Raw genomic sequence first — 23,483 nt, 5'->3', positions numbered from 1 at the left:
TTGCTAATATATTAAAGAAATACTCAGAGTATAATGATGAAGAAGCTCGTTAAAAATTTCTTTGACAAATTAAAACTGCATTATCTAGACACACTACTTAAAGAGGAACTGAACAAACAATCAAGATTCATGAAACTTCATAATGCTGTATATTCTCCACAAAAAAGCAAAGCAACGCTTCTGTTAATTCTCCATAGCCATTCTGTTTATAAAACTTTCCAATATGAGAAAGGGAAAAACATTGAAAATAGATTACGATTTAAAGCATTTTAATTATACATATCCTTGAATGAAACATTGTACTGATAATAATTTTGACTAAACAGTGCAGTACTTATTTTACTGTTATGCAAGATAAAATCACATCACTAGGTGCACATCTGGCAACGAACAATGAACATTTTGTGCCTGATAATAAGTCATCTTGTGCACCATGTTTTCTGTTTTTGAGTTCTTAATAGTGATAATGCCCTTTGACACGGCACTGTAGTCTTCAAAATTGAGAGAAAATCCCAATCTACAGTAGTAATACAGCATGTACAGTATAGATTGAAGAACTAACTACAAAGCTGTGTGTTCCTAGTGATGGAAAAATTTACGCAATTTTCACGTGTAGTTCCTGTTACTCTTAAGCAGTCACTGCAGTGGGTGTGTTAAGTTAATGATAGACATGCACAGCTAAAGCATTGATTTTCATCTCCTATGGTAGACAAAGTGAAATTTTAGAATTTCTTTGCAGATAATTAGTCTTTTTCAAAAAAAAAAAAATTTTAAGAACAATTTTATTTAATTAAACATTGTTTTTGCTTGTTGTCATCAGTGTTGTCCTGGGTGTATTATTTGGTGCTGAGGCAGTAGGTATATATAAATATAATGTGATAAGATTAACGAATTTGCAATACGTGGAGATGAATAAGAGTTATATATTGGTTCCCTTTTACCAAATTTTAAGCACAAAATTTTATTTATTAATTTGTAGTAACTATTTCGAACTTATAGTAATTGTACAGAAACAGATTATGATTGATTTTAGATCTCTAAGGTAATCAATAGCTGAATTCTTACCTGACTTTAATTAAATCTTTTACTACATTTTTTTTTGTACTTCTGTTTTTTTACATTCTGTTTAACATATTATTATTATGATAAGTACAATTTCTGTTTTGTAGGTTTTATCATTTTCATGCCAAGGTATTATTTTTTCACAGATCAATAAAAACACTTTTCAGAAATGCTGAAATTTGTCATGTTCAATTTCCTTGAACATTCTGGTTGGCTTTGCGACTTCTGTCATCACACTAATGATAATAGTTTGCTTACAGGAGCAATTAATTTGCACTAATCCGAGACAGAGGCTGCGGGCCGAGGGAAGGGGACGCGTGATGTCAGTAATGGGGAGCCGGGCAGAGCCCTCCTCATTCATGCGCCAGCCTTGGAGCGTACCTTGCCTCCTGCTTAGCTAGCGAATGAGAGAACTACTTAATGGATTTAGATTGGGTTTCTTTCTATAGTTTGCTTTAGCATTTTGGTTGATTTTGTGACTTCTCTCATCGTGCTAAGTATCATATTTCACTTGCAGGAGTGATATACAGTATTCACACTTATCCGAGACAGAGGCTGAGGGGAGGGGGAAGCATGATGTCAGTAATGGGGAGCCGGGCACGGCACTCCTCACTCACACACCATCCTCCGTTCGAATTGGTCTACCTCTGGCCACATTTTGGAGCGTATTTTGCCTCTGCTTAGCTAGTGATACCTGTTTATTTATTGATTTTTAAACTTTGTCCTGTTTCACTACTATGTGGGTGGAGCCATGGGGGACAGCTACTCCATAATATGTATGAAAATGAGTTACAAACTAATTTCTGTATACCTGTATTTTCACTACTTTTATTTTCTGTTGTTTATTTTCTGTGCTATACGCCTAAACTGACTAGAAGCAGGACTTCTTTATTTACCTTTCCCACGGTAGTACTTTTTTTTATACCTTTAACTTTATGAAAAATCAGAGATCCATATACTGTACTACTCTTTCATACTACATTTTTATGTTTTTCTTACCCAGAATTGTGGAATTACATGCAAAAATAACTAATTGGTGTATTTTTATTTGTGCAGCTTCAAAATGTCTTTGAATAGGCAGGAACAAGCCCAGGCAATTTTTCTCTTAAGAAATCATACATAACCAGAGAAAAATTGCTTCAGAATTTAACTATGAATCGGTAATGCAGAGCTTCCTTTATATGATTTTTTTCCTATGATTCCAGACTTAAGGAACATCCTGCGTACTGTTAATACTCATTCCTATTTTAATAAAAAAATGTGTTCACATTGCAAATGGAATAATGTGGATCTCTTTCTCTTTGGTACTTACAACACTTGCTGTTTAGCAAGATTAATACAAATTTGAATTCCCTTGATCATACATGTGATGTGATGTCAGTTACTCTTTTCTGAAACTTTCATTGTTTCAGTTTTGGAAGGATCATTAAATAATGTGACAGCCATAATATATTATGGGATGAAACTTTAACTAAATTAAGCAGTAGAAAAGTAGAAAAGTAAAACTTTGTTGTTTAATAAATATTTTATATTTGTAAAGAGTCAGAAAAACTATACTGAATTCATGTGGTGTTTACTAGATAAAATATTCTCTAAATTCAATATTCACAAAAATGTTCTGTTGTCAGAATTAAAGCAATGATGCCATCTGCTGTTACACATGCAATGCTTATTCTGTTTAATTGGGCAAAAGCAGGTGCAAAAAGACATTTATTTCAAGTGTAACATATAGAAAATAATCTTTCTGTATTCTACTTTTCAATATTAAAAACAATCATATAAAGATAACATTTTTGTAGATTTCAGAATGTAATGTCAAGCATCAAAGTTCCAGTATCATATATACTGAATGAGAAGAAAAACACAAAATGCCAAAAAAAGATTTTTTTGTTTCATTTTCCTCTCATTATTTATTTCCACTTCTATCATCGGTGTATTTTTTTCCTTACTATCAAGTTAACAGGTTCATGTTCAATTTTTCACTTAATAAGGTATCATCATTTAAAATGATAGCAGGGAGAATGATGGTAAATATACAACACACCATTTGACCTGCTCCTTACTAAAGGTGTGCCAGCTTGACATCATTTAATCTAAATTAGTTTCTGTTGACCCACAGCCAAAACTCCACAGTAACTGGACTAATCCATTAAAAATAATCAACCTGCATTTGCTGAAAGATGTTTAGGTGCTGAGGTTAGTTGGTTGAAAAACATTGCATGTTAATCATGCGGCTGGGTGCCGCACATCATGTTTTGAAGTTTTTTCCTGTTGGCAAAGATTTCCTGCTGTTCAGAAAATAAGCAGTCATCATTTTACTGCCAATTATGCTCATACCTGTTGATTGATTGCACAAGGTTGGCGAGTCCTAAATCAAAATCTATGAAGCACTAATATACTGTATGTCAAATGTTTATTTAATATGGTAAATTACATTTTTTATTACTTATGCATACTAATTTAATTTATTGTGAGTTGTTAATCGCAAGTGTTTTTGACATTTTGAAAATACACAAAATTGCAAAGAAAGACAAACATAAAATTTTATAAATCAGTTACATTTCAAATAAGTACTCTGTACAATATATAAAATATGAAAATCATTAACTTCCAATGACTTGAAGCCATTTGAAGATAATCAGCACATTATGCTTTTTTAATAAGAAAATGAATCAGCATGGTCAGTTATATATATATTCATTTACATTTTCTTAAATTGCATTAAATCATTAGTAAAGCTCAATAGATTTTGCTAAAGAACTGTTCTTGATTTACTTACATATGTTTGATCTGGAATTTCAGAAATTTGCCTGTGAATTCTCATCATCTTTTTAAGTATAAATTACATATATGTTGTTGAACATACTGTTTGCTTTTCTTACATTTTGATATCTCTTGAATCAGATGGTAGTAAGTAATAAGCTCTTGTATTTCTGAAAAAGTCTTTTGTTGGCATTTTTAAAATCCTTGTACCTTAACCTTCTTCTTTTTGCATTCAAGCTAGTTCTGTATCCATATATATTAGATAGAAAAATTTGAATGGCCAAAGCAGATGGTATTGTTACCATATTAGATGGTCAACTGGGCATCCAAAACAAATCTAAATGTCTGCATAAGGTGTATCAAAAAGTTAGAAAGCATTTTACTGCTTCCATATAAAAATCCATATATGTTGAACTTGGGAGAACAAAGCCTGTACTGTTATCTTTTTAAAAATTTCTTAATGTTGTATATCGCACACTATACGTATTTAGTACATAATGTAGCAAGAACAGCTTATAGTTCCTAGTGTTTATCTAATGTGTAGAGAGAAGTACCGTAAAATGTGCAAGCTGCAACTCTATATAACGTACAAATGTATGTAATAATTTGAACACTATAGGATAAATGTCAATCATCTTCACTTACTCTTTTCGCTTAGTACTCTTCATAATACATCCTTTTCTTAATGTTTTAAATAAAAAGATATGATTTCTCAGTACGGACTAAATAATTCTAATGTCTCCACTCATTTCAAGTTATTGTAATAAGCAGTATTAAATATATATGTACAGTATACACACAAATTTTTAATACATGAAAATACACATTGGCTATTGTAAATACATATTTACTACTTGATTTGCCATGATACTTTTTTATTCTGTAGTAACATTAGACTGTGTGCATTATAAGTGTCTTGTTATTATAAACAAGTTAAAAACTAACTAATTAAAAGATAAAGACATTTACAAAAGCTATTTATTAAGCCAACACTAAGTTCAAAAATCAAAGATAAAAAAGAAGCTTAGCAAAACAGTCCAAATATTACCAGAACACATCTCCCTAACTAAATTAAGATTTTGCAAAGTCATTTATTTAAAATACTTGAGATGCTGCCATACCCATGTGATCTAAAACAACATAGTAGTGCCCATGCCTAAACATTGTAGAATTGGTCCACCTCTATAAACAAAAGGAAGGCATGAAATGTATTAAATCCAACGCAATAATATCCATCGATCCATCCATTATCCAACCTGCTATATCCTAACACAGGGTCACGGGGGTCTGCTGGAGCCAATCCCAGCCAACACAGGGCACAAGGCTGGAATAAACCCCAGACAGGGTGGCAGCCCACAAGTAGGGCAACACAATAATATAACATTTAAAATGATTTTCAATAAATAAATAGTCAAAATATAATTTTAGACATGGACCTGCATTCATGATAATAAGCCAGCAACATTATTGACCTTAAGATTTATTTATTTTTTTTACAATTGACATTCTCCAAATTGGTCACTGTACTATGTGCAAATTAGGTTGACTGGCAACTGTAAATTGACCCTTGTATAAGTAATCGAGCATAGGTGGGTGTGATGAAATGGTGACCTGCCCAGAGCTTGGTACTACCTTTTGCCAGTTGTTGCCAGGGTAGACTCCTGATTGAATGAATTAATGAAGGAATGGGTCTATTTGAAATGGTTAATTCTGTCTTGTCTCAAGGATGGCTGTACAAATTGAAATTCTGTATATTATAACGTACCATTCTGTGAGCTTTTGCAATTTTGTATGATTTATATTTGTTAATAAAAATTATATCAGAAAAAAGAAAAATTCTGTGACTAATGGAGACATTTTCTAAGCTAAATTCAATGATGTGCTCCGAGGACCGTTCTAAAATTATGCTAGCTAAATTGCTGCCATGAAAAGATGCACATGATCAACAAAAAATTTTCTAAGATTTTGTATATCAGGATCTAGAGATGTTTGAGGCCATGTTTCCTCTTCAGACAGTTTTCTGTTGCAACAATACCACTGCAAATGCAGATATTTTGTGATATAGTAGAGTACTCTAGGCATGATGTATTGCATTTGTTCCACATCCTCACTTAAAATCAAAATAATATTGTTTTCTCAAGAATTTATTAAATCATAAGAGGGTTCGAATTTCTGTTCTTTTACAACTATGATTCTTGTTTCTTTCCATTAAGAAAGATTTCATGATGAATTGACATTTGCCAGTTTACTGATTTAATTTTCTGGTTCATGTTGCATTCTCTGGCAGTCAAACATCTAATTATATATATATTTTGAGGTTCTGAGGTTTCGTTTTGCTGACTTGCTGGTATTGCTTGTGTTATTAGCAGCTAAGCGAGTTTTCTGTTTCCTCGGGGGCAGAGCCCTTACCCCGACTACACCTCTCACTTCCGGGCCAGAAAGAAACGCACACTTCCACGCATAGAAGTTTATATATAAGATACACATTTTTTTTTTTTGTTCATGGAAGGACATAGCCATTGGCCAGACTTTTAGACTGAATTTTGTTTTTCTATCAATGGACAGTGAAAGCACATTTCCACCATTAGTACTTGACTGCATTGGTAACAATCAGCAGGTCATATTCCAGTCCCAAAATCATCATAAATTACAAGGAAGTAGGATTTTTCAGACCAGAAAATATTTTTCCAATAATTCAGTGTCCATTTTTTGAGTTTTTTTAGCACACAGAAACCTCATATTATTGCTATTCACTGACAAAAGCAGAACTTGGTTGGGCCATTGACTGTCGTACCCCATACAAGAAGAGATAAAATGAGCTGTGAATTCTAGTATATCTCTTTCAGCATCTCTTCTCAACTCACATTTTAGCAGGTGGTCTGTACCCTGTCTTTATTCTACAAAATACACACTTTCTTCCAGTTTTAACAGCATTATTTTACCACAGGAGTTTTACAGGAGGCCATTTTAGTGGCCAGATTTCAATATACCAAAGCATGGAATCTCCAGAAAAGCTTTCATTTCCGACATACTGATATCACTTATAATGGCAAGTCTGGCAGATGCTTCCATAGTGCATTCAAAACCATCTAAAGCATTAGACTTGACCACTCTCTTTTTGAACTGCAGGCATACACCAGCCACTAACACTGCCTCCTTTAAATAGCAATTGCTGGATGTATGATGCTGTCATTGATTCTATAGTAAATTACATGGGAATTGCAAGTACACATAGAGAGGCTGCTCAGTCTATTTGTAAACCCATTACATAATGCAAGTTGTCCTAATCTATAAAAAGGAATGGTGACACTTCTGTTTCATATGATCTGAATACATTTTAAACCAGGGTATAGTTTGTAAAGACAAAACCTATAATCAAGGCTCTATGAACCAAAGGGAATTTAGGCTACAACTCAGTTAACATGATCTCTGCAAACCATTTAAGGAGGGAGAAACTCAGGAAGCAAATGGCTCTTTCTCATGTGGAATTCTCAAAACCTTTTCAGAGCAGAAAACTCCTTTATTTACATTTTGCCTCTGTCTGTTGCTGTCTTTTGATTTATGTTTTTCATGCAAATCTCCAAAATATCACAATCAAAAATGCAGTTTAAATCCTCTGATTTAGTACTGACACTCATTTCTGTTCTCATGAACTATTCATAATGTGAGCTATGACTCGCTATTGCAAAGGGTGATACTGTATCTCTGGCTTTACAAATTGCTCTTGAATAGCTTACTACTCGTGTTAAGAAAGTGGCTAAGCTTTGTGTTTAAAATGATGCACCATTAAAGCAGGTGTTGAACCTTAAATATGCTGGTCTGTGCAATTTCACTTGAACTTGATATTGTACTTTTTAACAGGAAAACAAAAGATAGACAGCAAAATCACATTCAGTCTGACCTTGAATATCCACAAAAACACGTAAGGCTGCTGTCTCGGGTACAGAATATACTAACAATTTAGCAGTTACTGTACAGGAATGATGATATCAAAAATACTTGATACCACAATAATAATATAAAGAAAAACATATAATTTGGCCTTGTCAGAGCTTCATGCTTGTCAGGTTCACTTGAGCTTTAGTGAAAGTTGTTTTATTGTTTAAGACTTCTGGGTTTACATTTTACTTAAAATTCAATCAGAACATACAACACTTAAAAAGGAACAGAGACACAATAAATGTTCTATGAAAAATAGGAGAATCCTTAATTTTACCAGAGCATCATAGGACGCAACCTGATTGCCAACATCATCAAATTATGTTAACAAAAAACAATCTGTGATGAAAAGGGCATACATAAGATTATAGCATCAACTCATAAGTTCTGATTTACCTCAGTGAAGTTAGTCCAATAATGTTAGATTCTGACCAGTCCAGCAACATGCTATACTTATGTTTTCATAGACATTTAGAATATTTAAAGCACCAGAGTACTGTATGCTGGATAAGAACTATTTCAACTTAAACAAGGCATTGTATGTTATATGGTACGTGATATGACTGGACTCACTCTTCACCCTAACCTATTTCCTTAACCACATTTCCTGACACAGGCTGCAGTTGCAAAACGTCAAGCACAGCTGACTAGACTTCCAAAATTCCAGAACAGTCTTAAGCTCTTTTGTAATTTAGAGGTTTTCCAAGACTATGTGCCATGCCTTAAGTATGACCTTTCAGTTTTTTGACTCCCCTTGTACATTTACAATAGGAGGTAATAATGAGGCAAATTCATAAGACCCTAGGACCAGGTCTACAAGCTCCTCAAGATTCAGAACATCAGTGACTCTATTTTAAAAATTTTCAGAATTGAACTGCTCTTTTATTCATTATTCACTGCTATGAATTTTCTGTCTTAATTGCAGTCAGCATGATCTTTTTTTTATATTTTAGTGTTTAATTATCTTGATTTTCATAACAAAGATTCCATGCTGCTTTGTATTCGCAGGTTAACAATAACATCACTGTACTTTTAGTTTAATGTAGAAAAATGTGCAACTAATAGGCACTAAGAGCAACTTCAAATACTACAGTAAAATGATGGACAAACAAAACACTAAAATATTACAATATGTGCAGTATTGCATTCTTTTGCAGTTAACATTTGGCATGTAATTATATAAAGCAGCTTGTCTAATATTTCTCTAAACCGCACTTGTCAAGACACATAACTAACTGGTCAGAGTGAGTAGCTGATTCGCACTGGTTTTCAATAAAGGAAGTACTCAGTTGAACACCAAACTATATATGAAATGATATTTCCATGATTTAAAGAAAATGACTGTGTTCCATTACTGTGATAAAATCCTTTATTTCCTTTTAACATATAAAATTAACCTCAAACTCAACTATGTGTGCTATAATGTGATTTTATTAATAATTGTTGCATTATGTGGAACAAAAGTCTGCTGTTGCCTTAATTTTTTTTAGATAACATCTGTTTTATTTGAATGTAACTGATAGTTGATGTTCACTCTTTTAATACAATTTAAAATGAACATTATTTAATGGTCTTTTAATCATCACTTGCATTGATTTAAGCCGTTTGTAAAGAAAAATGCAAATCCTTACCTACTGTTGAATTTTTCAGGATGTTTCTCTCTCATAATATGAAATCTGTGTGCAATTGAAGCATCCTATAAAATGAAAAACAAAAAACACATATAAAACAGCAGTCCAAGTGTCCACAGATGTAATAAAAGAGGCAAAGGAAGTAATTGGTCATGACAGTGCTGAAGCACATCTGACATGTCAATGTTTGATCAAAAGTTATGACTTGCTGGCATGGAAAAAATATGCATATTTCATATATATAAATATTATATAAAGTATAAGAAAATTAAATGAAGCAGACCTTCATTTTATATAAAAAAGAAAATTATAGCAGAGTGCAATATACATATTACACCATTAGTTGAACGATAAAATTAAATACAAACAATCCCATTATTTGGAACAACAAGTAATTTAAAACAGGTAATTTGTTAGCAGGTTCTTTGCTGCTATATCACACATTTTCAACATTATTGTTCCACTTATTTTATATACTTCACAAGAGTACTGCATCGTACATGACATTTTAGTCTCACAGTGCTGTAGCATTAACCAATCAACTTTCAGATTAAGGGCTACTGGTTAAACAGGGTTTTCATAAAGGACTTCCAAAAAGTGAGTGTATTTGTGTTTCCTTCGCAGTTTTTTTATAGACTACAGAATAGGAGTATCTGCATAAGATAAACTGTCGAGATAAAGTTTTACAAATATGATCGCGCTAAATATTTGATTGAGAAACTTTATTCCCTAACAAAACCACTCCAAAATAAACTATAGGAGGATCAGAATCTATGGAAGCCCAAGTGACGCTAGTGTAAACTATGAATTTTAATTTTTATTACTGGACTTGATAAGATTATTTAGAAATGTGTTCTTTTCAAATTATTTATGAATGTAAATAGTTCTATTCGTAATTTTTCAGAAATCATTTAACTTTGTTATTTACTCCACGACAGGATGATACCAAGTACAAATGAAGCCAAAAATAACCAGAAGTAGCTAATGTCGGATTAGAACAAGCCGCACACAAAAATTTTTTTAAACTGCAGAAGTCACAACTGCAGACTTAAATTTTGTCTCAAAACCACAAAGGAGATTTCTACATAAAAAATCCTGCCTCACATTTAAAATAACACAGAGATATATCAGTACAGGTATACTGAACTTCCAGTTTGAGTAGGGTCATGACTACAGTATAGTTAGAGTTTTAAAGTTTTCTGCCATTGTAAACTATGCACATAGTAACTACAGTAAAATTGTGATAAAAAAGGACAGAGAACTGCATGACCTGGTGGGTAGCGGAGCTGCTTCAGACATACACGGTCACTTTGTGATAGAGTGTGAGTGTGTTGAATGTGGCCATGAATGAGGCATGTAATGGACTACTGTCCTGTCCAAGCTCAGATACAACATTATACTCAATGTTCCTCAGACAGGCTTTGGTTCTATAAAGCACTATAATTGAAAATATAATTTTATTAGTTTGATGAAAATTAACCAAATAAAGTTACTACTTTTATAGTGTTATATTAAAACAAATATTTGCATATCTGTATTTTTTAGATAATATAAACCAGGGTATATATACAATTTCAAGTATTGAACTAAAGCATTATTTTAGTAATATTACATATCAGTAATGTCTACAAGTCAATAAAGCATTGTGTTAACCCAATATTATATTTTTAGGATTTTAGACAGATAATCAGACAAAATCCTAAATCTTAGTACCTTTAGAATCAAACCTGTTCATCTTTTTTTTTCTCCATTAACTGTTAATTTGCAAAATCTGAAACCAGTAACAACAAAGTCCTCTATCAGTCAAGCACCATGGGGCCACAATGAAGCATAATTAATCTGAAACACATTAAATAATCAAAGCTGCAAACAGATTTGTATTTTCCTTGGCAACAGTATTATGTTTCTGTTTTGGATCCAGGCAACAGAACTTCACAATTTATGTTGCTAATGTGCATTAGCTTACCATAGATACACTTTATTTCAGTATTCATATTTGGCATATGACTTGTTTCATGATAAATCATTCGATAATAATGGTTCTATAACAAGTAAACACAGCAGGTAATAAATAAAGATTATCACAATTTAAAAGCAAAGTAGTGATATGTGCATTTATTCTACTGCATTTATTTGTTTGATATTAGACGTAATCCTGAAAAACATATTGATTAAAGTTTCATGGAGCAAATAAGCTATTTACAGTGTTGTTTGATTTGACTATTTTGATTCATTTAGATATTTAAAACTTAAGGGCTCTGTGAAGGGCCCATGTGTCTGTTTAAGGGAAAGAGACATGATAGCTGGTGAAAAATACTCAGATAAACTATCATATTCTGAAATTACAGCTGTGATTCATGTAGTAAGTAATCAGTTTTGAACTAAGCATGGTGATGCGTCATTATTACTGTACAAACCTTTTGTATTATGTCATATTTTGACATTCTCCCAGATTGTTGATTCTTCTGGTTAGAATGTTTTTAATAAAATTAGAAAGCCGCATCGGAAACAGACAATTCTATAGGGAGAGGGTTACAAATAATAGTTTTTATATTAGATCAAAGACTTCCTATTAATAGTACATCTGGGGAATGTTTAATATAAAATGTGCAGATACTTAACTTAGTAATGATCCTATTTAATTATACTGACTTATGTGTAGCCATTTCTAAAATTTGATCCATGCATTTTTATTTAGTTTTTACTTTGTATTAGCAACTCTGAATTTATTGTATCATTTAACATACACTTTAGATCATATTGTTTATATATTTGCCATTTTGTTAGAAAATGTTTAGTTACTGACACATATATTAAGAAAAGATTTGATTTACAGGATAGATATTATAATATTATGCCTAAAATAGGTACAGGTACAAATATATTTTGAAACTACTAATCAAAAGCAAACATCAAAGTCAGTGGTGTGCAACTCTACGTCTTATTGATAATGTTTCAAATGAAATCATTATATCTGGGTACTTGAGTTTAAAACAATTAAATAATGGACTGCCATTCCAACTAGAATTGGTTTCTGCCTGGAATAACTCAGGTATGAAATAAAGGCTGTGAAATGTATATATAAAGTTGATAAACAGTCAAGGGAGATAATTTCAGTGTTGAACTGACAATATACAGTATATTCAGAAATTATTCAGATTGCTTCATTTTTTTCACATTGCACTATATTACAGCCTTGTGCTAAAATTATTTAAATGATTTTTTCCGTATGAAGCAACACTCAATTCTCCAGAATGACAATGTGAAAAAAGGATTTTAGAAATCTTTGCAAATTTATTTAAAATAAAAATTGAAATATCCCATTAAAAAAAGTATTCAGAGCCATCACTCAGTACTTAGATTCACCATCTTAGACCAGCAGTCTTCTTGGGTATAACATAATAAGCTTTGCACAGCTAAATTTTGGGATTTTCTGCCATTCCACTGCACATATATTCTCAAACTCTATCAAGTTGGATGGAGAACATTGATGGACAATTGTTTTCAGGTCTTTCCAAAGATGTTCAATTGGGTTTAAGTCCAGGCTGTGGCTGGGCAATCAAGGACATTCACAGAGTTGTCCCTAAGCTACTCCTGTTTAGCCTTTGCTGTGTGCTTACAGTTATTGTTCTGTTGGAAGGTGAACCTTCGGCTCAGTATAATGTCCAGAGCACTCTGGAGCAGGTTTTCATTAAACATATCTCTGTAATTTACTCTGTTTGGTTTCCCCTCAACCCTGACTAGTCTCTTAGTCCTTACTGCTAAAAAACACCCACACAGCATGATGCGATCTCCACCGTGCTTCACAACTGGAATGCTATTGCACAAGATGATGAGTGGTGTCTGGTTTTCTCCATACATGATGCCTAAAATTGAGACCAAACAGTTTAAACTTGGTTTCATCAGACCAGGGAATCTTGTTTCTTATACTCTGGGTGTTCTGTAGGTGCCTTTTTGCTTTCACATGTCTTTTCTTGATGAAAGGTTTCTATCTGGCCACTCTGCCATAAAAGCCCACATCAGTGGAATGTTGCTTTGATGGTTTTCCTTATGGAAGTTACTGTCATCTCCACACATGTTCTTTGGACCTCAACCAGAGTGACCATTAGATTTTTGGTCACCTTTCTTACCATTGCACTTCTCGTTTGATTTCTCAGTTTGGCCAGACAGCCAGCTCTAGTAAGAGGCATAGATGTTCCAAACAAATTCCATTTAAGAATGAAGGAGGCTACTGTTTACTTGAGGACCCTCTATGCTGCAAATTGTTTTTCCGTAGCCTTTTCCAGCTCTGTGCTTTAACATTACTCTATCTGTAAGCTTTGCCAGCAATTCCTCTGACCTCATTGCTTGGGTTTTGCTTTAGTACATATTGTCAACTGTGGGACAATAGGTGTGTGCCTTTCCTAATCATGTCCAGTTATTTGAATTGACCACAGGTGGACTCCAAATAGAGATGTACAATATTGGCAAAACATTATATCTCAAAACTTTCTGGGACTTTGATGATAACAGTAACTGGACAAATTTTTACCTTGTTTAAAATGTGTTCATAAAAATCTTATTGATCTAGCTTGGTCTTGTTAATAGGATATTATTTGTAGTTTACTATTTGAGGTTAATGGAAACACCAGTTAAGGAAAACAGGTCTTATTTATTTACTTAAAACTGAATTAAAATTACACTAAAGCATAAAATCACCTGTCAAAGCATTACTGAGATCAAATGGTGCAAGTATGAGTAAACCACTTCAAAGTGACCTAGAGGCTTTACACAAAATACCAACAACAAAACAATTATAATGAGAGCATTTTAAATAGATGTTTACCCTTAATGTAAACAAGATATGAATCCAAAGGGAATAAAATACTACAGGGCATGAACATGACACTCTGGATAAACATAAACTACTTTGCTGCAAAGTGAATTGTGCAGCATACAAGCAACAACAAAAATCTAATAAACTGTACTATAGTGTAAAAATCCAAAGTTCTATCAAATGCTGCACAGGGAAAAATTATAGCATTTATAAACAAATTCTGTCATATTGCACAATGATACAAAAAAAAACCAACAAACCTATAACATTTTATAAATAAATGACTAACTTTAAGTTCTGTCTAATATTGCACAAAGATATCAGAAAAAAAAAATAAAACAACTGCAAAAATCTACTGAGGAAACGTCAAGTTGTGTGACAGAAACACTAGTCTGTCAACAGCATCCGGCTTCAGAACAGCACGGTTACAAGTTACCACATTTCCTCCATTGCTGAAAGACCTCTCAGAAGGGCTGCTTGAGGCAGGGAAGCAAAGGTACATTTTTGCAAGTTTCCCCATTTTGAGGAAATATACTTTTTATGTGTTCCACCACTCAAGTGGATTTACATCACAGTCCATCTCAGGTATCATCAAGAAGCTCTTGATCTCTTTTTCAGTGGCAGTGTGCTTTCACTGAATTCCTGTGTATTTCTTTTAAAAATAGCTGGTAAAAGACTTTTTTTTTTGCTGCTTCCCTTGTGTCACCACCTGCTCCATCCTCTAAGCCATAGGGGGGAAGATAGAGTGGGAGGAGGAGGCAGGGAAATGTGCAAATGTTTTAAATAATGAAACAAAACAGACGGCTTGTGAAATAAAACATACTGTCACACACGTACGAGTAGTAAGCAGCTAAAGGATATGAGTAATTGTAATAAAACATCTGACCAGAGGGTGGCGGAATGCGCTGACTGTCTTTCTCAGTTCCCTACAGACCTTTCCCGGGAAATCCTGCAAAGTTCCGGTGCCTCAGAAGACATCACTCCTGGTGCTGGCCCCTTTGCTGACGTCACTTCTGGACCAGAAGACATCACTCCCGGTGCTGGCCCCTTTGCTAACGTCACTTATGGACCAGAAGACATCACTTCCGATTCCGGCCCTTTTGATGACATCATTTCCCTTACGGGCCTTTAAAGCCTCCATCTTTGTCTGTAATGATCAGTTCTGTTTTGGACTCTGTTCTGTGCACATCGTGCTTCATAAACTTAACTTTTGCAGCCGGGAAAACAATATATGGGTGGCAGCTCCAGATCTTTATGATGTCTGTGTAGCATTATTATCACAACGCCTAATAGGCACATGCTTCTTATGGAAATAAAAATATAACATTCGATGAAATTACGCAATTTGTTCAATCAGATTAATAATTCGTTTGAACTGATTTTTTTTTTTTTGCCTGATACTTATTGGGCTTCCAGATCAATTTCACTTAAATTGCATTTTATTGCAGAACAACTGTTTTCATCACGCCAGCTCCAAACGTCTTAATCTCAGCATATTACCTGCAGCGGTTTCAACTATGTTCAGGTACATTTGTCTTACAATTACAGGAAAAAAGGCAAATGATCTTGACACAAAAATGAAGGTGATCAAACAGTATGAGGGAGAGAAGAAAGCAAATGTGATTGCATAAGACTTTAATTTACTGCATTGTAACTTGTGTTCAAGGCACATGCTGTGCTGCTGTGCTGCTGTGCTGTGGCTTTGAATCCGGTTAACCTCCAAAGCTTCTGTGTTATGACTCTTGACTCTCCGCCAAGAAGGGGTAATGAAACCACATTGAACTCCTTTATCTGTTAATGTTTATTATTTGCAGGCTGAAATGTTAAAACAGAAAACATTTAATTGCTCAAACTCTGCCAGTACAATTCCTCCTCTCACAGTTAACGCAATGAACACTTGGAGAGGCTCACGCTGATGATGTAACATAACACAGAAAAAGAGGTGTGTTTTTGATTTTGATTGTTTTCTGCAAAGTGAGTGACATATTCGATAATTTCATCTTGCACATTCTTAAAACAACAATTAAAATATTATCATAGGCGATACATATCACATACTACTAACTCCAATCAAGATGATGAAACATATCAACAATAAGCAATATAATGGAAAGCACCTGAACCATATTTTAAGTGTCATATAAAAAGGGTCTGTATATTTGTGTAAATCTCATATTTCAGTTTATTTTCAATAAACAAGTTCTGAAATCCTGTTTTTACTTTATCATTCTGAAGTATTGAGTTTTATACAACTTTATTAGCTCAAATTATTTAGGTATTATAAAAAATGTTAATTAAAAATTACGGCATGGTACAATACAATCAATATGAAAATTTAACCTAAAAGATAATGTAATATGTTTTACAGGAAAAAGTATACTGTAGGATGTTGTGGAGGCACTCAGTCACGTTTTAACTATTATAGGAACATGCAGTACTAATGCAGATCAGATGTTATGATTTTACAAACAGATGGATATTTGCTAACGTGTTTAAGGCAAATGTCAGCTGGGGTGCTATACTCCTCTTACACTCAGTGCTGAGCATTTGCTGTTGATAAAGCCCTACAAATAGACACATTGATCCATTTTTTAACCCACCTATTCAGCATGGGGTCACAAGAAGCCAGTGCCTATCAAGGCAGCATTGGGAACCAGCCTTATACACAGAGCCAATCCATTTCTTTGCACAACCATGCAGTCCATAGTCATTCATACTGAGTCAATACAGAGTCAGCAGGCCTTGGGTTTTTTGGAGGAACCTTGAAGAACAACAATTCAGATATAAGGAGAGTGTGCAGATTCAAAGGATTAAAACCTTTGATGCTGAATACAAGAGGTAGTAGTCCTTTTTCCTATGCCTTCTCCAGATAGAAATATATAAATACATATGTAGGATTTTACAGTGAGCATGTTTAAACCTGTACCTTCTGCCTCTGAAGCTTTAAATAACATCAGTAGACACAACAGTTTCTGAAATGACTTTACTGTAGTGTTGCAGCACCTGTCTGTTTTTGATTATAATTAAGTAGCATTTAATGGTGTTATCGTATTAATGTATTCAAGCCTTCTTTGATTTTATGAACCAATTAAAATTGTTGCCTCATTAGGATAATTCTTTGCTGCTTATTTTACATTAAATTACTGAACAAACCACAAGACTTGATGTCCAAACAGTGACTGATGCACAGTGGCAGTAGTAAAACTCTTAAGTGGAGTCTGTTTTTTTATGTCTGATGTATTAAAATTTCACCAAAAAATTTACATTAGTTTTGAAAAAAAAGTACTTTTTCAGTAAAATTGAATTTTAAAATTATTTAATAATTTTTATACCTTTGTTAACTTAAATGTGACACATTTTGAGGGTATGGTAACATCATAACAGTTAATACTAATTTATTTTCTTCTGTGCTGGGCTAACTATATTGGCACAGGCTGGCATTCAAGTGAAGGCAATACATTTTAACAGTAAATTATATTAAATCATATTTCAAGATTAATGGTCAGTTTCAGTAATTTTCACATTAATCTAGTTAACATTACAATTAGAAGAAAGAACATTCTATTTGCTTTTATTCCTTTTATAAAAATAGTGAATGAATGTTTTAATGCATGTGTTAATGCCTTCATTGAGAAACTCCCACTCTGTGAATTTCTTTGTGAATGAAATAATTCAATGATACAAAAAAATATAGTGTCACTCAAGCAGTTGAAATCTTTAAAGGTTTTGTAGAGGGGATGAAATCATTTCTTTGTTTAAAAGTCTAACAATCCTATTGGAATACTCCTCTCAGCCTTTGTGACAGATCTTACTTTGGCAGAATATTTTGTCCCTTAGCATATTTCATGTAGCTTATTTCAGACAGGCTATCAAAACAGACTGTCTATATTCTATAAAACACGGGCATATCCTTCATCTTTATTTTTTAGCTTTAATTATGATTTTGAGAAATATCTGATTTTTTGTAAAAACTCTTGTTTCAAGGTTAAGATTCAAGTTTTCCTTGTTTAAGTTACAGTTGCTATTTACTGTAAATACATGTGCATGAAGGTTAAATAAAAATACCTAGTTTAATAGAGTACTAAAAAAGTGAATTATAACATAATTTTTACATTTTTAATCTCAGATACATTTGTTACTTAGTTTTACACGTATTTGCTTAGTAGATGTTTTATCCAAAGCAGCCTCCAAAGAGGGCAATATAATCAAGTAAATATCAGTCTTGGGGACTGTTTGGGAACAAGTGTTACAGGACAAGATTGCAAAATTGATTATCTTAATTGAAGAAATCAGAACAATATACAGAGAAGTTACAATTGCTATATTATAAAACCTAACAGCTAATATCAGTCGGACAGAATTTCATCAAACAAGAAAGTCTTCAAACGCTTCTTAAAGATATTGAGGGAGTCAGCAATTTAAACTGAGGTGGGCTGTTCACTCCACCAACAAGGAACTACACATAAAGTGAGTCTGGTTTGAGATCTGATGCCATGTAAAGGTGGAATCATCAGACGCCATTCATCATTAGACATGAGAGGTTGAGAAGGAGCACAAGACCTCACAAGTGTGTTAATATACATACTGTATAGTAGGTGCTAATTCACTGACTACTCTGTAGAAAAGCATCAACGATTTGAACTTAACATGTGTCACAACATGGAACCAATGTGGTGATATGAAAAGAGGAGTCGCATGTGCCTGCTGGTTGAACGCCAGATGGGTTACTGCATTTTAAATCATCTGCAGCAGCTTGGGAATACATGCCAGTATTCCTGGCAGCAGAGGATTTCCGTAGTCCAGGTCATGTCAAAATAACAGCCTGGACCTCGAGTTGTGCTGTATATTCTGTTTGATATGGTCTGATCTTGAAGATGTTGTTTAGAGTGAATCAGCAAAACCAAGATACTATTGCAGTATTACTTAACACTAGAATCCTTGAAGCCCATGAAAAAACTCGTAATCCTGGCCCACCTTAAATCGCTCCACACCTCTCCATCAGCGTTTTGTAAATGTGTCGATCAGCACAAGCAGCAAACAGCCTGCTATCCCATCCCACCCTTGACAGAACTCAATTTGGCCAAAAATTTCTCCCAGCTCAAGTCAAAGCTCCTTATCTGTGTGTGAGGTGCCTGCAGTTGTATAGGGTAAATAATACAGTACTGTATGTCATTATTTGGAACACATGCATTTCATGTGTGTTCCGTGTCTACAAAGATCTGGGTAAGTGTAGGATGAAAGGAAATGAAAGGCAAGAAAGACTGAACACATACCTAAAGCAGAATCTTTTTCCATGTTATACTAATAATAACATGAAGTGTGTAATGTGTGAAAACATTGGTTCGAAATATCAAAAAAAATGTGCACTTTTATTCAACAATATAACCAAAGAAGAAAATACATTTGATTTACATGTTGCTTTCAATGAGTTAAAAACCCAGACTCACATGTCAATCGATAGGGAGTTTATACGCATTCTTGAATGATGCACAGGTAAGAACCCTACTGCCGGAGACCAGGCACTCCACATTTTGAGTAGTGAGCTGCTATTATTATTATTATTACTATAATATAATAAAAAACATACACTTGATTTGAGTCTGTAACACCCAGTGTAAATTTTGGCTACTTGTAAAGGTTAACGCTTTTAGTGTTTTTTTTTTCAGTTTTACTCTCTCAGTGACGTTCACGTGGTACAACAAACTTGCCTCTCCCTCCCTAAGTTGATGGCATTTATCTCCATTCTTTTCACAAGAACAGAGCTGTGGCTGATGCCTGCTCAGATCTATTTGTTGTACCGGCAATCAAAGATACAATGTCCCGTGATGTTATCAGACTGGACAAAGGCATGACCATAACAACAGACAGCTTCTTCACAGTGCTCTCGCTGGCTAATAGACTGCTGCACTCTAACCTCAACCCTGTTGAACACCTTCAGTCTTCTTGTTCCACATCAGTACCAGACCTCAAAAATGCTGTTTTGGTTAAATAAGGCACAAACTTCCACAGACACACTCCAAAATCTTGTGGAAAGTCATCCCAAAATAGAGGTGGCTGTTATAGCTGTAAAAGGCTGGCCATCTCAATGTTGATGCCTATGATTTTGCAATTGAATGTTCAATAAGCTATAGGATGGTTAGGTGTCAACAAACATTTGGCTCTTTAGTGTACTGTATATACAATTTTGGTGTCTCATGCTCACGCCCTGAAGGAAAGAGACTGAAAATGAGTAGATGCAATAAATGCAAAAAAACAAAAAAAAAAAAATAACTGAAAGCAGAAAAATAAAGAACTATTTACAAAGTTCTGCACTTTGGTGTGCTTTAGGAAAAAAAAATTGAAAAACAGACTTCTTCCTTCTACAAATAAAGTGTGTTTTCTTGCCAAAAAGAACTCAAACGTGTATAGCACAAAAAGATGAGCCCCAAGTTCTGCTAGCTCACCACCTCCTCTCATCCATCTATTGCCTTAATTCTATTACAAATAGAAGGCTCTCTCCACTAAGCAGCTTCTTTCAAAGTTTACTGAACCAGAATTGATCTGCAGTTGGATTTTCCATGAAAACTACCTCTAGCATCCATGCAGTAGTTTTATATAATTTTATATTAGGTTTTTGCCTGTCCAATCCTAGTAGAAGCTATGAGGGTTCCTCCTATCATTGTTCAGACTGCAAAACTAGCCCTCATTGACCCAATGGGATCCTACATTAACTTTATTCTAAGTTTCTCTGTGTCCCTGCCATATCTCTTTCTCAAATGAACACACTTGATTGAATACTAGGTCTGATGTGGAAATGAATAAATGGAAGTATTCTGTTTTTGTCTGCTTCTTGATCCTCTTTGCAATGCTATTTAAATTTAACGCAAGTTCTTACTCAAACTTTATCTCTCGGATATTTTGACTGTGCTATTATATGTATATACTATATATTTACTCTTAAGCAAAATTCACAGGGTAAATCATTTATGGATAAATAACCTGTTGTTTTCCTTACAGTTAGGAAGATTATTTAACTTGCCTGTTACAAATTAAAGCATCAGGAGGACTGAGGCGCTGATACATTTGTTCTGTTTTGCTTATGCTTAAGCTGCCAGGAAGACTTTATAAAGTAGAAAAAAACTGCTGATACGAAAGTTTCTGCATGCATGCTTACGCAACCTGTGACAGCAGCAACTTCCTACATGCACGTCCTGCTGGTGTTTATTTTTTGATTGATTTATTTAAAGCAAATAACATTTAATACAATCAAGTCAAGCTTAACAAAACTATATTGAATCCTCCCCCAAGAGCAATAGAGGAAGGCCAAAAGCCAGAGTAAAACTATAAAAACAGAAATGAGGAAAGATAATCCTTTTCCCCAATATAGAAGCCTACTCTAAAATTTTATTGATTAGATCCTACCAAGTTTTTAAAAGATTTTGAATGATCCTCTAAGTGGGAATTTGATTTTTTCCAATTTCAAATAGTATATAACATCAGTTACCCATTGACTTAAAAGGGGTGGGCAAGGATTCGTCCAGTTGAACAAGATAAGTCTATGAGCTAATAGTGAAGTAAAGGCAATTGCAGTTTGTTTGTCCTTCACCACTTTAAGCCCATCTAGGAGTCCACCAAACACAGTTGTTAATGGATTAGGAGGGACTGTGACACCAAGGCTGTGTGACAGGCATTTAAATTTTTTTGTCCAGAATGATGTTAACTTGGTACATGCCCAAAACATGTGGCCTAGTGAGGATGGACCTCAATTGCAACATTCACAGTTTGGATCTAGACCTGGAAATATTTTGGATAATTCTAAACGAAATAGATGTACCCGATAAAAGATTTTAAGTTGAGTAAATTCTGTGCATGTCTGCCTTCCACTGCTTTTCTGAAATGTCGAGAAAGAGATTGTTTTCCCAATGTACTCTGGGATCTTTTAAAGGAATGGAGTTTAAAATGGTTATATATTATAGAAATGTTGTCTGAGTCTCCAAGACTGGTCAATATTTGTTCTGGAATAGAAATAGTTGGGAGGTGAGGAAAATTGATTTCGTTTAGGAAAGTTTATAATTTGGAGATAGTGGAAAAATTGTGTTCATAGAAAGCTAAATTTGGAGCGTAATTGTTCATAGAATTCAGATACTTATATACATATCTCTAAATGATTTAATCCCATATGTTTTCCAAATATTAAAAACTATGTAAGTCTGAGAGGGTGGAAAAAGTTGGTTATCATATAGAGGTGCCACAGTTAAAATATTCTCTAACCTGAAGTGCTTCCTACATTGGTTCCACATTCTGAGTGAATGAAGGAAAATTGGGTTGTTAGCATATTGACAGTAACTTGTATTTACTGGCGTACAAAGCAAGGAATATAAAGAATTACTGCAGGATTTCATTTCTATTGCAGACAAAGCTTGTGTGTGTTCATCAATTTGTGTCAATGTCCAGGTTTTTACAGCTTGTATATTTGCCACCTAGTAATAAAATTGAAAGTTAGGTAGTACCATGACACCTTTTTCTTTGTTTCGAATTCAAAATAAATGAGGTTATGATTGAATCTAATTTCTTAAAAAATAATGTGTTAATGTATATGTGGATGTTTTGAAATAGCATCAGAAGCTTAGGGAGGATATTCATCTTGTTTATAGTGTCTAGTAATTTTGATAGTGTCAGAGGCTTATCCAATTCCTCTGCACTGAAAGTATCTAGCTGTGGTATTCGTAATGTATAAAAAAATGCATTAGATTGTGTCTTGTATTCTTTAAATCGAGTAGAATATAAGGACCTATAGTAGTCTCTAAATGTGTGCATTATACATTATTATACTGATTTTACCTCCATCTGTATTGATGAATACTGATATTGCAATGCGAACTTCCAGCTTGTGGATTTGCTGAGCTAAGATCTTATTAACCTTCTCTCCATGTTCATAGCAATGATGTTGTGATTTAAAAATTATTTTGTTCCGTTTCTTTTGTTGTCAAGAGGTTGAATTCTGATTGCAAAGCCTGTCTTTTCCTACAAAGTGCCTCATTTGGAGACCAGGGGCCTCATGTATAAGCACTGCGAACTCACGAAAATGTTGCGTATGCCCGTTTCCATGTGCACTTTGAGATTTCTAAAATCTAAATTTGGCATTAAGCCACGCTCAATCTCATGGCAGCCTTAAACTCTGCATACTTTACTTTCCACTCCATTTTGCAAACTGCTGACACACAGCATCAAATAATTGCTACTGTTCCTGTGTGGTTTCCCATTCTTTTTTAAATTCACATCCCTGACGTGAC

General features: G+C 34.0%; 1 protein-coding gene across 1 annotated transcript in view; it reads right to left on the bottom strand.

The window, feature by feature from the left end:
- Positions 1-23,483, bottom strand: part of dgkb (diacylglycerol kinase, beta) — a 738,105-nt gene that overhangs the window by 337,185 nt on the left and 377,437 nt on the right. The window contains exon 20 of the mRNA XM_039736618.1: positions 9,396-9,460. Within this exon, the coding sequence (XP_039592552.1) occupies positions 9,396-9,460 (65 nt within the window). The remainder of the gene's footprint in view (positions 1-9,395; positions 9,461-23,483) is intronic.

Source organism: Polypterus senegalus, chromosome 15 (assembly GCF_016835505.1).
Source record: "Polypterus senegalus isolate Bchr_013 chromosome 15, ASM1683550v1, whole genome shotgun sequence".
NCBI lineage: Eukaryota > Metazoa > Chordata > Cladistia > Polypteriformes > Polypteridae > Polypterus > Polypterus senegalus.
The sequence above is the reverse complement of the archived record's forward strand: the minus strand, read 5'-3'. Positions and strand labels throughout refer to the sequence as shown.